The sequence below is a fragment of the Tiliqua scincoides genome, chromosome 4 (genome assembly GCF_035046505.1).
Source record: "Tiliqua scincoides isolate rTilSci1 chromosome 4, rTilSci1.hap2, whole genome shotgun sequence".
NCBI classification, from domain to species: Eukaryota; Metazoa; Chordata; class Lepidosauria; order Squamata; family Scincidae; genus Tiliqua; species Tiliqua scincoides.
In genome coordinates, this window is record NC_089824.1 from 93,951,057 (window position 1) to 93,963,357 (window position 12,301).

The following is a 12,301-nucleotide window of genomic DNA, read 5'->3' on the forward strand; positions in this document are numbered from 1 at the left end:
TTACCTTGGAGCTGCATTCTGGCTGCACTGGTGCTGCAAAGTTGGATAGGATTGAGCCCTTAGTATTATTTTCAAAAAAAAAATGCAAACTGAAGCTTATAGCCAATTGCCATCCTTTTATTCAAAATAAGCCTCTTGTAAGAAGTCAACATTTTAATTCACCTGAGGCAAAGATGCAAAGACACTCAATGTTTTATTTAGGGAAGGTGCAAAGTCCTTTCACCTAGGAGCCATGGTATGGATAGAGCAGCTGTTTTCAATGAGAGTGCAGTGATCTGCAGGTGTGCCATGGGAGTTTGGGGGAAGTCATTTATTAGTATAGGGCCACTGGGAGATGTGAGTCCCACTGGTATTGCAGTATGCCTTGTCAATTGTCAAACAACTGACAGTGTGCCTAGACAATTTTAGCACCTTTTCAGTGTGCCTGAAATGAACATACTTGTAAAGGGAACATACAAATAAGAGTTATCTTGTGAGCAATAGGAGGGGAATAAGAATGGTAGGAGAAACTTCAGGCCAAGGGTGGAAAAGAATGTAGGAAAGAAATGACTCAGCTGACAATGCTCCCATGCAATCAGGTAATACTTTTCATCTACCACATGCAACACTTTGCAATGCTAAAAACATCTGAGACTTCAAAAAAGGGGGGAAAATGACCACAGAAATTCCATGTCAAACACTCATTTAAATGTCAAATTAAGGCATAAGAGTAAGATAATTTAATAGTGAAAGGGGGAGAGAAAAAAAGGGTGAGAAACAATTATATTGAGGTAGATTTAAAAAAAAATAAGACCCACTACAAAGCAGGACACTGCCTAACCATACAAAATGTGGAAATGTAGTATATATATATATAGGTTTAGGCCACCTGAGTGCCTATTTGGGAAGGGCTCAAAATAATAGTACTGTACTCATCTTGGCTTTTAACCATTTGGCTTCTGCATTTTATTTTAGTTGTATCGCTTTTTAACTGGCTGTGATTGCCTCATCCCTTTTTTAATTTCCATTTTTACTTCATGCTTTATTCTATGTTATGTGTTCGCCTCCTTGAAGAACTCAAAGTCAGAATAAAAACGTTTTTAAATAAATAAAGCTGCTTTAGAAAGCTTGTAGCGCTCCACAAAGCTTATTTCAGTAATCCTTACAACATCCCTGAAAGACAAGTCCAAACTGCTATCCCCACATTACATATTGAGAGCCGAAGACCTAAGGCAATCTAGCAAGTTACTGTACTATACTGTATTATACTCCACTGGAATGTGATCAATTATACAGGCCTACAAAATTGAGGGTCAGAAAAGTTTTTCCCAAACTTTATGGCAGTTTGATATGAATTTGGGGTGCTGATTCAAAAAATGGCATCCGTTTTGCCCTATCATGTCTAGTTTTGGAGATATAGTATAGCCTCATTAGTGAATGGTTCAAGCAGCTTCCTCATGAGGAAGCCATGGTGTAGGCTTTCCATTGAACCATTTCAGTGACGTGGAGAGGGGGGATTTGCTGCATGGGTAACAGCATATCTACTCTACCCAGGCTTTGCGCACTAGAGAGGACACTCTGTTCCAGAACCACAATTCAGAGCGCAATACCATAGTCTTCCGAAACTGAAGGATGCCAACATGTGTGTGTGTCTGCCGTGGAAACTGCTTTAACTGAAAGAAGTTAGGGTTTAAAGCAGTGTGAAGTGCTATTGTAGTTAACAGTACACATTTATCCACAGTCGAGTAGTTCTGCATGTGCTTTGTATCTATATTTAGTGTGCCTGATAATGTCTGCAAAAATTTACTGGGCCAGTAGTATCAGAGTGTTCAGGACAGAGATTGCCAATCTGGAATGCTAAGAAGCAAACGTTACAGTTTCATTCTGGAAAGTACAATTGCTAAAGTTACAGCATGCTTTTACAATGTTTCAATATGGTTCTCTGAACTTTTACCAGAAATGAGAACTTTTTCAAGACCACTTAGCAAATAAAAATTGTTGCAAAGTTTCCCTCGCATTCCTTCAGAATGGTTTCCACAGCCTTCTGCTTGTCTCTACATGAAGGACAGGATCCGGAAAACTCTGGCAAAAGCAAAAGGCATTTTTGGCCGAGCAAGAGTGAGTACCAGCCCAATCCTATGCACGTCTACTCAGAAGCAAGTCCCATTAGTGTCCTCCTGGCTTGCTCCCAGGAAAGTGTGGACAGGATTTGGCTGTACATCTCTGATTTCTGCTTTCTACGGCAAGCCCTTCCCCATCATTCCATTTACCACCCTGAAGTGACTTTTCCACCTGACAAACAGTTGGGTTAACAGACCAAGAGTAAAAGTAAGCTAGGAGGGAGGAAAAAGGAATAAACTCTAAAGCAACATTTCTCAAACTGGGTTGGGATGCATCAGGTGGGTCACAAGCCAATTTGGGATGAGTCACATAGCACCTATCTCAGCTGCTGCTGAAAATACATGGTACAGAGCTGCTGGGCAGGATAGGCTCCTGGTTGAGGAGAGACACAGTGCTTTGCCCTGAATAGGTGGGAAGGAGGGATGCTGGAGAGGGCTGTGTGGTTGTAGAAGGATTCGGTCTGCATTCTGCTTTGACTTTTGAGCTGGAATGTTTGAATTCTGAACTATGCAAAGTAAAAGCATGTGCGTGCTGTGTAATGGGACCTTCGGCTCATCACAGCTTAGGTTTGAAGACTAAATTGATAATGTCACGTCTGGCTATTATATCTCTTTCAGGTTAATGACATCACTTCCTGATGGTCCTGACAGACTGGAATTCTAAAATGTGGGTCCCAATGCTAGAGTGAGTCCCAGTTTGCTCTAAAGAATAAAACTAAGGGCGCAATCTTAACCCACTTTCCAGCACCAACATAAGGGCACTGAAGCTCCAAGGTAAGGAAACAAACATTCCCTTACTTTGAGGAGGCCTCTGTGAGTGCTACCCACATGCAGGATGCAGCACATGTCCCATTAGCACAGCTATGCCAGTGCTGAAACGTTGGTTAGGATTTGGGCCTAAGTATAACACAATAAGACAAAGTTGGAAGTCAAATGTTATCCATGTTCATCGCCATTTAAATATTTGGTCATAGTGGACATAAACAAAACGTACGAGTAGACCTACAAAAATTAACAATAATAACAGTAAATGGCAAACATAGTATAATCATCCATACTGTAGTAAAATTAAAAGACAATTACCATACTTATATCCCACCTTTCCCAATGGGAGGCACCCAAGGTTCAACATTTAGAATATATTTAGTGCAACTCTAAAAGTTGAGAATGGATTTCCACCCATTTGGGACGGGTCCTACATCCCAGGTCCTACACAGGGAGATCCTACATCTGCATATAAACTTTGCAAGTCTAGCCTATTCCGAGCACGGGTATGATATAGATTTGGCTAGGCCCACAGTGCAGTAGTCATGGTTGTGATGAGAGTGAATCCTTACCTGAGCAACAACATCTGTGATGGAGGCACATCCCACCAGAAAACTATATTTGTGTTTCAGAAGAATGCCAGCATGGGTCCAAGCCTAAAGAAGGCAGAACAATGAAGTCAATGAAAGACTCACACATACAAGATGCCTTTTTACCTTGGGTTCCTACTGAACGTAGCAGACACTGCACAAACAGGGTGTTCAGGGGAATAGCTCCAGGGCCACGTAAACCATGTTTCCCACCGCACAATTCTGCACTAAACTCAGATCCAATTTAACAGTTATGAGGAAAATAATTTCACTGTCAAATGCAATTCCTAGATGCATCATATAATCTAGCCCTCCATGTAAATTATTTAGACCAAGAGATTGTCCTGCAATGTAAGATCAAAAACGCACAAATACATCCAAAAGCAAGGGCGGTAAATGCATACTCATATGCAGACTCACCATGGCATCCATAAATGGAAAAGCTGCAAGATAAAGGAAGGCCTTCCGCGTTTTACTTCCCACTGATTCGTCCACATGATGCAACTTGTTAATAATGTAGTACCCCAAATCACTGTACGCTGCAGAGATAAATAAAACCATTATTTTTTTTAAATCACGTATTTCACGCATAATGAATGTTTTTGGTATTCACACACACTGGTGAGGGGACTGAAAATATTTCTAGGCATGCCAACACCAACAGGCTTACTATGCTAACAGTTAAAATTTCATTAACTATTGATGACTTTTCTATGCCATCATTTTTTCAATGAGCTCATGGCATTGTACAAGCCCCTCATTTTACTCCCACAACTGGGAGTAAAGGTAGGTAATGATGCAGATTAGGTGAAGATATTGTGACTAGTCAGGGTCATAAAGAGGGATTTGAATCTGGGTCTCTCCAGTCTTGGTCTACACCACATTGGCTTTTCACTCAACACTGGCCTTTAAATCAGACTAAGGCTGCAACCCTTTACATACTTACCTGAGAGTAAGCTCCACTGAACATAGTGGAACTTACTTCTGAATAAAGATGTATAGGATTGTGCTGTAATACAACATATCACTTCACAGCAGAACCAAACAGGTAATTCTAAAACTTGGAATGCTTGCGTAAGTGTTAGTAGTGCTGTGGAAAATATAACTCATTTGCAGTGGAACTGAGTTATACAGAGAACTTTTATATATAGGAGTCGCCCCCCCCCATATCCATGGGGTCGAGATTCTCAAACTGGAGTATCGTGACACCCCAGCCTGAAAAGCCCTGCTTCTGGCCCCTTAAGGGGCAGGGGATGAAGGCAGTAACACAATCCCCAGGAATGCATCACTGCTGGGAACAAAAGGTTTTGGTTTATACTTATAGTTAGAAGGGCTGGTCTCCAGGGAGATGGGTGCGGGGAGCCTTGTTGATCCCTCCACAGAGTTCCCCAAGCTTCAGAATGGTTGACAACCTTCAGTCTCGAAAGACTATGGTATAAGCCTACAGCACCCGGTATTCCCAGGCGGTCTCCCTTCCAAGTACTAACCAGGCCTGACCCTGCTTAGCTTCTAAGATCAGACGAGATTGGGCATGTGCAGGGTAAGTTTTTTAAAAAAGTGAATGCAAACCGAAGTGGTTTCCAATGGCTTTTTTTTACTATTCTGAGGCTTAGGGAGCCCTGCAGAGAGCACTCCCCAGAGGCCTGTGCTTCTAACAAGGAAACCCCTGCCCCTGTCCCCTGCAGCAGCATGATCCTGAGATTGTGTCACTGCCTTCACCCCTCCCCCACCAAGACTTACCCCAGTTCCAAAACTCCCAAGGTGTTTGGGAACTGCTGAGTTAAAGCATTTTTCCCATGAAGCTGATATTCTACACTTTATCATTATGCATTAGAAAATTTTATGAACTCATAAAGTGCTTGCATTTACATACAGCTCTGTGCTACAAATGTGGAGAGCTACCGCAACATGCAAAAAATAAATTTTTGTTTCCCACTGAAATTCTGGCAGCTCCTGATCTTTAGTGTAATCTGCAGAAACAAGCATCATTAAAATGTTTTGTGTGCAAGTCAGGCTGTTTGGTATCATAACCAGAGTTCTACAGAAGTGGCTGGTTGTCATGTTGCTATGGTGACCATGAATGATATCCTGCAACAACCTGCCCGCTACCAACACAATGAAAGAGAACCCCCCCCCCCAATGAGTTTCTCAGAAGAGGGAAAGGGGTCCCTCACTTTGTGCCAGGCAGGAAAGTCGGACCCCTCTCCTCTCCCAGTCCTTGATTCCAGCAGATTCCAGGGAACTAGCAGAGTAATTCTTTTATTTTTGCCAGGATGTACAGGCACTTGGAAGCAGCAAGAATCCCTCTTACTTCCTCAGTGTACCGGGCAAAGTGAGTAAATGACTCTCTTTACATCATGCTGTGAGAGAACTTCGAAACAGTGAGAGTCCCTCTAGCTGCTTTGGAGTGCCTGAAAATACTGGCAACAAAGTGAAGCCGAGCCCCTTCCTTCCATCAGACCTGGAAAGACTTGCAATCATTTCCTTATTTCAGCCCATGCTTTTATGGCCTCAAAACAGCAACAGGGCACTTTGCTTTGTAAATAAATAAAAAGTTTGCCCTTATTGGTTAATGTGCTGGGATGAAGAGGGGCGGTTATTCCCCCCCCCCAAATATAAGAAGAATACAACTTGAAAGAGTGCCTATTTACCCAGTTAGCAGGCACTCTTTCAAGTTGTGCTCTTCTTATATTTGGGGGGGGGGGAATAACCCTTAAATGAGAGCTGATTCATATTAACACCTTATTGGTTCATGCTGTATCGTAAGAACATCTCATTAGCTCTCACAACAATCAGTCTATAGGTCTGTTTTGACTTAAAGACATCCACTCCTTTTTCTTAAGGCAGTTTGTTTCCATTTTCTAGTTAGTTGGACAACTTTTGATAGACTATAGATATTCCAATGAAGTTTATTTCATTGCATTCTGCATTAAATTACCTTTTCAATTATTTATAACATGATGGTATTGTTTGTACATACTAAGGTTTTTACAATTTTGGCCACTAATGTCAAGCCCAACTTATTGCCCAGTGCAATTGCTACCCATTACACCCCCTTAGCTATGCCACTCCTGCATATATCCGATGGTTAAGGACCAGAGGAGTGGGTTAGGGAGAGTAGAAGTAAAAGTTGGCTACCACAGTCAGCCAAAAACTGTGGACCCCTGATCAATCCAAAATCAGCTGTTAATCCCACTGAAGCCAAACAGCAATACTTGTATAATCCTAGCTTTATGAAAACACCTTCTTTATTCAGTAATAATATCCTTAAGTGCAAAGTCCCACTATAATATGGTCTGTGAGACTGGCTACCAAGACCTCTGTCCTTTTTACTATTTTGTGCCCCAGTGCAAGCTTTTTATTGTTCAAAGTTAAATTTATGAAGCTGAATATCTAGTAAAACAATTCATGTTGTTAAAAAGATCTGCAGTATCAGCTCCATATTCTTTCAGAATAAAATTTAATTAGTAAACTCTAAACAAAAGTCTTAAGAACTTTTTTTTCTTTCATAAAGAGAGGGGAATCCATGCATTCAACAAGGTCTCTGATTTAACCACTGGGAGGGTTACATTTAATCCAGGTGACCTCATAACACCTCCAAAGAAAGTCATTCTGGGGTAGGATACTAATAATAGCTTTCCAAGGCCTTATCAAGAAAATGAATTCAGTCCTATGCTGCCAAATCTCCTCAAGTGTTTTCTGGACAACAGCTGCATTTTCTAGACATGTTTCTGTAGTCCTCATGGCAGTTCTGAAAATCAACAGTGATAGCTTATACCAGGGGTGCCCAAACCCTGGCCCTGGGGCCACTCGCGGCCCTCGAGGCCTATCAATGCGGCCCTCAGGGAGCTCCTAGTCTCCAATGAACCTCTGGCCCTCCGGAGAGTTGTTGGAGCCCACACTGGCCTGACACAACTGCTCTCAGCATGAGGGCAACTGCTTGACCTCTCGTGTGAGCTGTGGGATGAGAGCTCCCTCCACTGCTTGTTGTTTCACATCTGTGATGCCAGTAGTAGCAGCAAAGGAAAGGCCAGCCTTGCTTTGTGCAAGGCCTTTTATAGGCCTTGAGCTATTGCAAGACCTTCATTCATTCATATAAATTCATTTTTAATATATTCATTTATGTAAACGTATGTAAATTTATTCAAATTTTAAATGTAAATTAATTCCTTTTTCCCCCAGCCCCCGACACAGTGTCAGACAGAAGATGTGGCCCTCCTGCCAAAAACTTTAGACACCCCTGGCTTATACAATGAAAAGCTATCATGCCTAAATTGGCAAACCTCCTCAAGGCTGCATTAGCAGAACTTCTTGAAAATGTATAGAATCCAGGTGCATGCTGATACAGTATTAAACTCATGATGGAACTCATATGACTTTGACATACTAGAGCATACTAGGTGGATTGTGACACCCACCACTCTGTGAGAGGTGGGCTGCTTCTTTCTCCTAGTTGTGAGAAAGCACCCAAGTCACAGCACCAAAAACAGCCTTTAGTATGTCATGTAAGGCATAAAGACCTCACTATGCACAGCTTAAGAGGAGGCAAGGAAAGTATTAGTACAATCATTTTAATGATAAGGTAAGTGGCTTGCATCATTCTGAGAAGAGGAGGATGCAGTCTGAGAATCCAGTTGTACACAACTTCATTTTAACTTTAACTGCAGCATAGAAAGAATTTCACAGAGAACACCAGAGCATGAGATTGGTTTGTACATTATAAGACACATTGGCATAAATGCTTTAACGTTGTGAAGTGGAAACCTTCAAACCAAGTCCAGTTCTTCAGGGTCATCTACTAGAAGACCAATATTTGCAAGGACTGTGCTTCTGCTTCCTTTCCAGAAAGTGCTGTAACTGCCAATTGACCTAGGGCTACAAAAGCTACCCTCACCTGCAAAAGGGCCAAGGGCTAATGGGAGAGTGTGCATCTCCTTCTTTCCAGGAAATCCATCAGTAAGGATATTAGCCTGGTCTTCCCTGGTCTCCACTGGATTTAATTCATTTAAATTTTAAATGCTCATTTACACTAAGGTCTCATTCTGGTTTTAAACTGATCTCCCTTCAACAACTATACTCTCCCTCCTTTGTGCCTCTAGACCAGAGGTCTCTAAACTTTTCAGCCAAAGGGCCACATCAAATATCTTGCACGGTGTCGAGGGCTGGGGAAAAAATTAAATATAAAATTTAAATAAATACATTTTGCTATTTTGCTCATATTGCTTCTGCTCAAAAAATATTCATTACTAGTAAATGAAGGTCCCCTCCTAGTTTGCTCCATAACAGTTTGACAAGCTCCAAGTTCTTAGACTCAGCTTAATGCCCTAAACAACGTCCAAACAGATGCTAAGCTCTCTGACAGTTGTGCAGCAATCTTGTTTCTATGGCCAGGTGGAGACGCAGGGCAGTAGGAAGCTTGGACACCATGCAATGAATTGTGCATTTTGTGTGAGATGAGGACAGATGCCAGGATGCAAAAAGACAGTGGCATCGCTAGGGGGTGCGGGCCGCACCAGGTGACGCGCCGGGGTGTGTGTGTGTGACATGCCCTGGGGGGGGTGACGTGCTAAACACACTGCTTCAGGGGTTACCATGTCGTGCCATACACTGTTGCATGCGGAATGGCCAGCGGAGTGCAATGCAAAAAACAGAATTGAAATCGCTCCTTTCCTTCAAAAGTTATGACCAAAAAACCGGAAAGATAAAATGCATGGAGCCCTATGGAAAGTGAAAGTGAGCCGTATCACGTGTTTACTCACAAGTAGGTGTACTTGCCATAGTCTGTCGGAAAGGGCAGGCTGAGAGGAATCCAATGACACCAGAATGGTCCCAATCCAATGAATGCAGCCCCCCAAAAACACTCGAGAAGCTCCCCCTCCCAGCTGCGAGTCTGAGCCTGAAAAGAAGCCACGTGGCCGCATTTACTCATGAGTAGGCGGACTTGCCTTAGTTCAGGCAGGCTGAGAGAACTCCAAGGACGTCAGAATGGTCCTGATCCAATGAATGTAGCCCCCCAAAACACAGAGAAGGAGGTCCCCCCTCCCAGCTGCAGTCTATTGAGCCCTATGGAAAGCGGAGCAGCCTCACGCTGTGTTTACTCGCAAGTAGGCAGATGTGCCTTGGCTGGTGGTCAGGCCAGGCAAAGGGGAATGTGAGGACACCAGAATGGTCCTGATCCAATGGAGCTGGAGTGCAACAAATGCTCCAGAAGGCACCCACCCACCACTAAAAAAAAGGCTTGAACTGGTAAGGGGAAAGTTTTCTATTTTGCACTTGCAAGGCCAGGTGGATCTTTATCTTGATATGCTTGAAATAGAAGAACTTTAACTGGGCACTGGGGAGGGCTGAAGATCTCACTGATTCTTTTTTTTTTGGGGGGGGGGGGTGATTCTAGGCAGACTACAGAGTAAGCTCCATTGACCACTATGGGACTTACTTCAGAGTAGACATGCATAGGATTGGGCTCACAGGCTGCAATCCTACCCACACTTTCCTGAGAGTAAGCCCCATTGACCACAATAGGACTTACTTCAGAGTAGATTCACTTGGTGGAACAGGACTGGCTCCCCCTTATTTAATTATTTCTTTTAATTTAATTATTTATAATTATTTATTTTAATTTGCTTGATGATGTCACTTCTGGCCATGACATCACTTCCAATGGGTCCTGGACAGATTGTCATTCTAAAAAGTGGGTCCCAATGCTAAAAGTTTGAGAACTGCTGCAATAAGGTGTTAGTAAGTTGACACGGGGTGTGTGCATGTGAGACTCTACAAATTTTCAAAGTCACTAAAATCAGAGTTTGGAGGACTAATACCATCATGTTATATATCAATCAATGCGTAATTTCATTGAAATACCTGTGTTCTAACAAACAAACCGCATTGAAATATCTGTGTTCTAACAAAAGGTACAGCCAAAAAAACGGTGGGGGCGGGGTGATGGCACATCACCACGCCCACCACCTGGGATATTGCCCCGCCCACTGCATGGGGTGACGCGTAGGCCTCCTGCACTGGGTGATGCGAATCCCAGTGACGCCACTGCAAAAAGAAATCTAACTTCAAGACCTTTCCCCAGTTTCTTCAAAACCTAAAAGATACAGGTTTTTGACACAAGAAACAGACTACCAGTCACATAAGTAGAAGCAGTTTCAATATCAAATTGGACAGAAGGCTTACCTATCAACGTGTGAAATATAGCAGCCACAGCCCCTGCCACAACCATACACAAGACCGCTTTGGTTCTGTCTCTCTTACTGTTGACAAACACCAGTCCCACATTCTTGAAGTCACTCATTGGCCCAGTGAAAAATTTCATGAGGGAGTACGCCAAGCCATAGCTGGCTAGCATTTCTACAGCATCTTCCTTGACAGCTGCGATACCTCTATTCAAGGCCTGTTGCAAAACACAAGAAAAAGAGAGAAGAAGAGTTAGAAAGAAATGAGTATGTGCAAGATACCTTCAAAACCGAGCATAACAGAAATAAACACTGTCTTATATAATCTATTTTGCTTTGAAATTAGCAGTCCATAATTAATCACCACTGAAGTCCAGTAGTCTCAATATATTGTTAATGCCCTAGAGTTACCACAGAGAAGCCCAACACATTTTGGTGCCTAAAGTAGAACACTCAAATGATATCCTACAAAGTAGGAAAAATGCAACCAAAACAAATAATTCATAGGCTCGCTACTCTGATGGCACTGCAGGATCTAGGGAACACAACGGCTACATTGAAATCTCCTTGACAAGACAGGATGACAAGAGTATCAACAATTTTGGTTTAAGCACAGGTACAGATGTAAGTATTTGCAAGTAAAATAGGCTTTCCTCGGCCCATGTTTGCCTGTCTGTAGCTGGGGAGCATTCAGCACACTATTTGGGGCTACATTTGCAAGTGAAGTCAGCCCTGTAGTAGCCAATGGTTTCCTGGTAGTAGCTGGTAGGCATTCAGCACCCTATATGGTGCTACAATTGCAAGTGAAGAAGGCATTTATTGGCCCTTGGATTGCCTGGCAGAAACTGGTAAGCATTCAACACCATATATGGGGCTACATTTGCAAGAGGTCAGCTTTATTGGCCTGTGGTTGCTTTGCAGTAGCCTGCAAGCATTAGTACTCTTTATGGAACTAGATTGCAAATGAAGTAGGCCTTTACTGGCCAATGTTTGCCCAGCAGTAGCTTGCAGGCATTCAGCACCCTATAAGGGGCTACATTTGGAAGAAAAGAAGGCCTTTATTGATCCATATTTGCCTGGCAGCAGCTGACCCCAAACACATATAGGCTGCATTTTTCAGGCTTGGGGCAGAGGAGATTCACAGGATTGGACAGTGACGGCCGCCTGCCTACAAATACTACTTTGGTATTAGTTTGGGTGCCAATTATGGTTGTTCCATATGGGGGTGTTGGCTCCGGCCTTGCTTCCTTGGTTTGGGTGCCCATTGTGGGTGTCCCAGTTGGGGGTGTGGGCTCTGGCCTTGTTCCCTTGGTTTGGGTGCCTATTGTGGGGGTCCTAATTCGGGGGTGTCAGCTCTGGCCTTGCCCCCTTGGCTTGGGTGCTCAGCAAAGGGTGTCCCAATTTGGGTCCATGGCTGTGGCCTGATCCCAGGTGTTGTTTAGACCTGGTTGGTCCTTGATCTATTAGTCGATATTGTAGGCAATTGCGTGGGGGCTGTTTGGGCCACTAGCCCTAACCCCTTTTGTTGGCTTATGCTTGTTTAGGTGGGGTTTCTGAATCCCCTTTTTGTTTTTCAGGTCGCTGCTGGTCGTTCCTCAGAAGAGAGCAGTGGCCTCGAACTTCAGCACCCAGTTCAGTTTTGAAGACATGACAAGGGTATGGTGGG

The 12,301-nt window shown here is 43.2% G+C and overlaps 1 protein-coding gene across 2 annotated transcripts in view; it reads right to left on the reverse strand.

Moving 5' to 3' along the window:
* Positions 1-12,301, reverse strand: part of ANKH (ANKH inorganic pyrophosphate transport regulator) — a 119,822-nt gene that overhangs the window by 35,353 nt on the left and 72,168 nt on the right. For both annotated transcript variants that reach the window (XM_066625681.1, XM_066625680.1), the window contains exons 2-4: positions 10,637-10,853; positions 3,875-3,993; positions 3,437-3,520 (exon numbers count right to left, since the gene is read on the reverse strand). In XM_066625681.1, the coding sequence (XP_066481778.1) occupies positions 3,437-3,520; positions 3,875-3,993; positions 10,637-10,853 (420 nt within the window). The remainder of the gene's footprint in view (positions 1-3,436; positions 3,521-3,874; positions 3,994-10,636; positions 10,854-12,301) is intronic.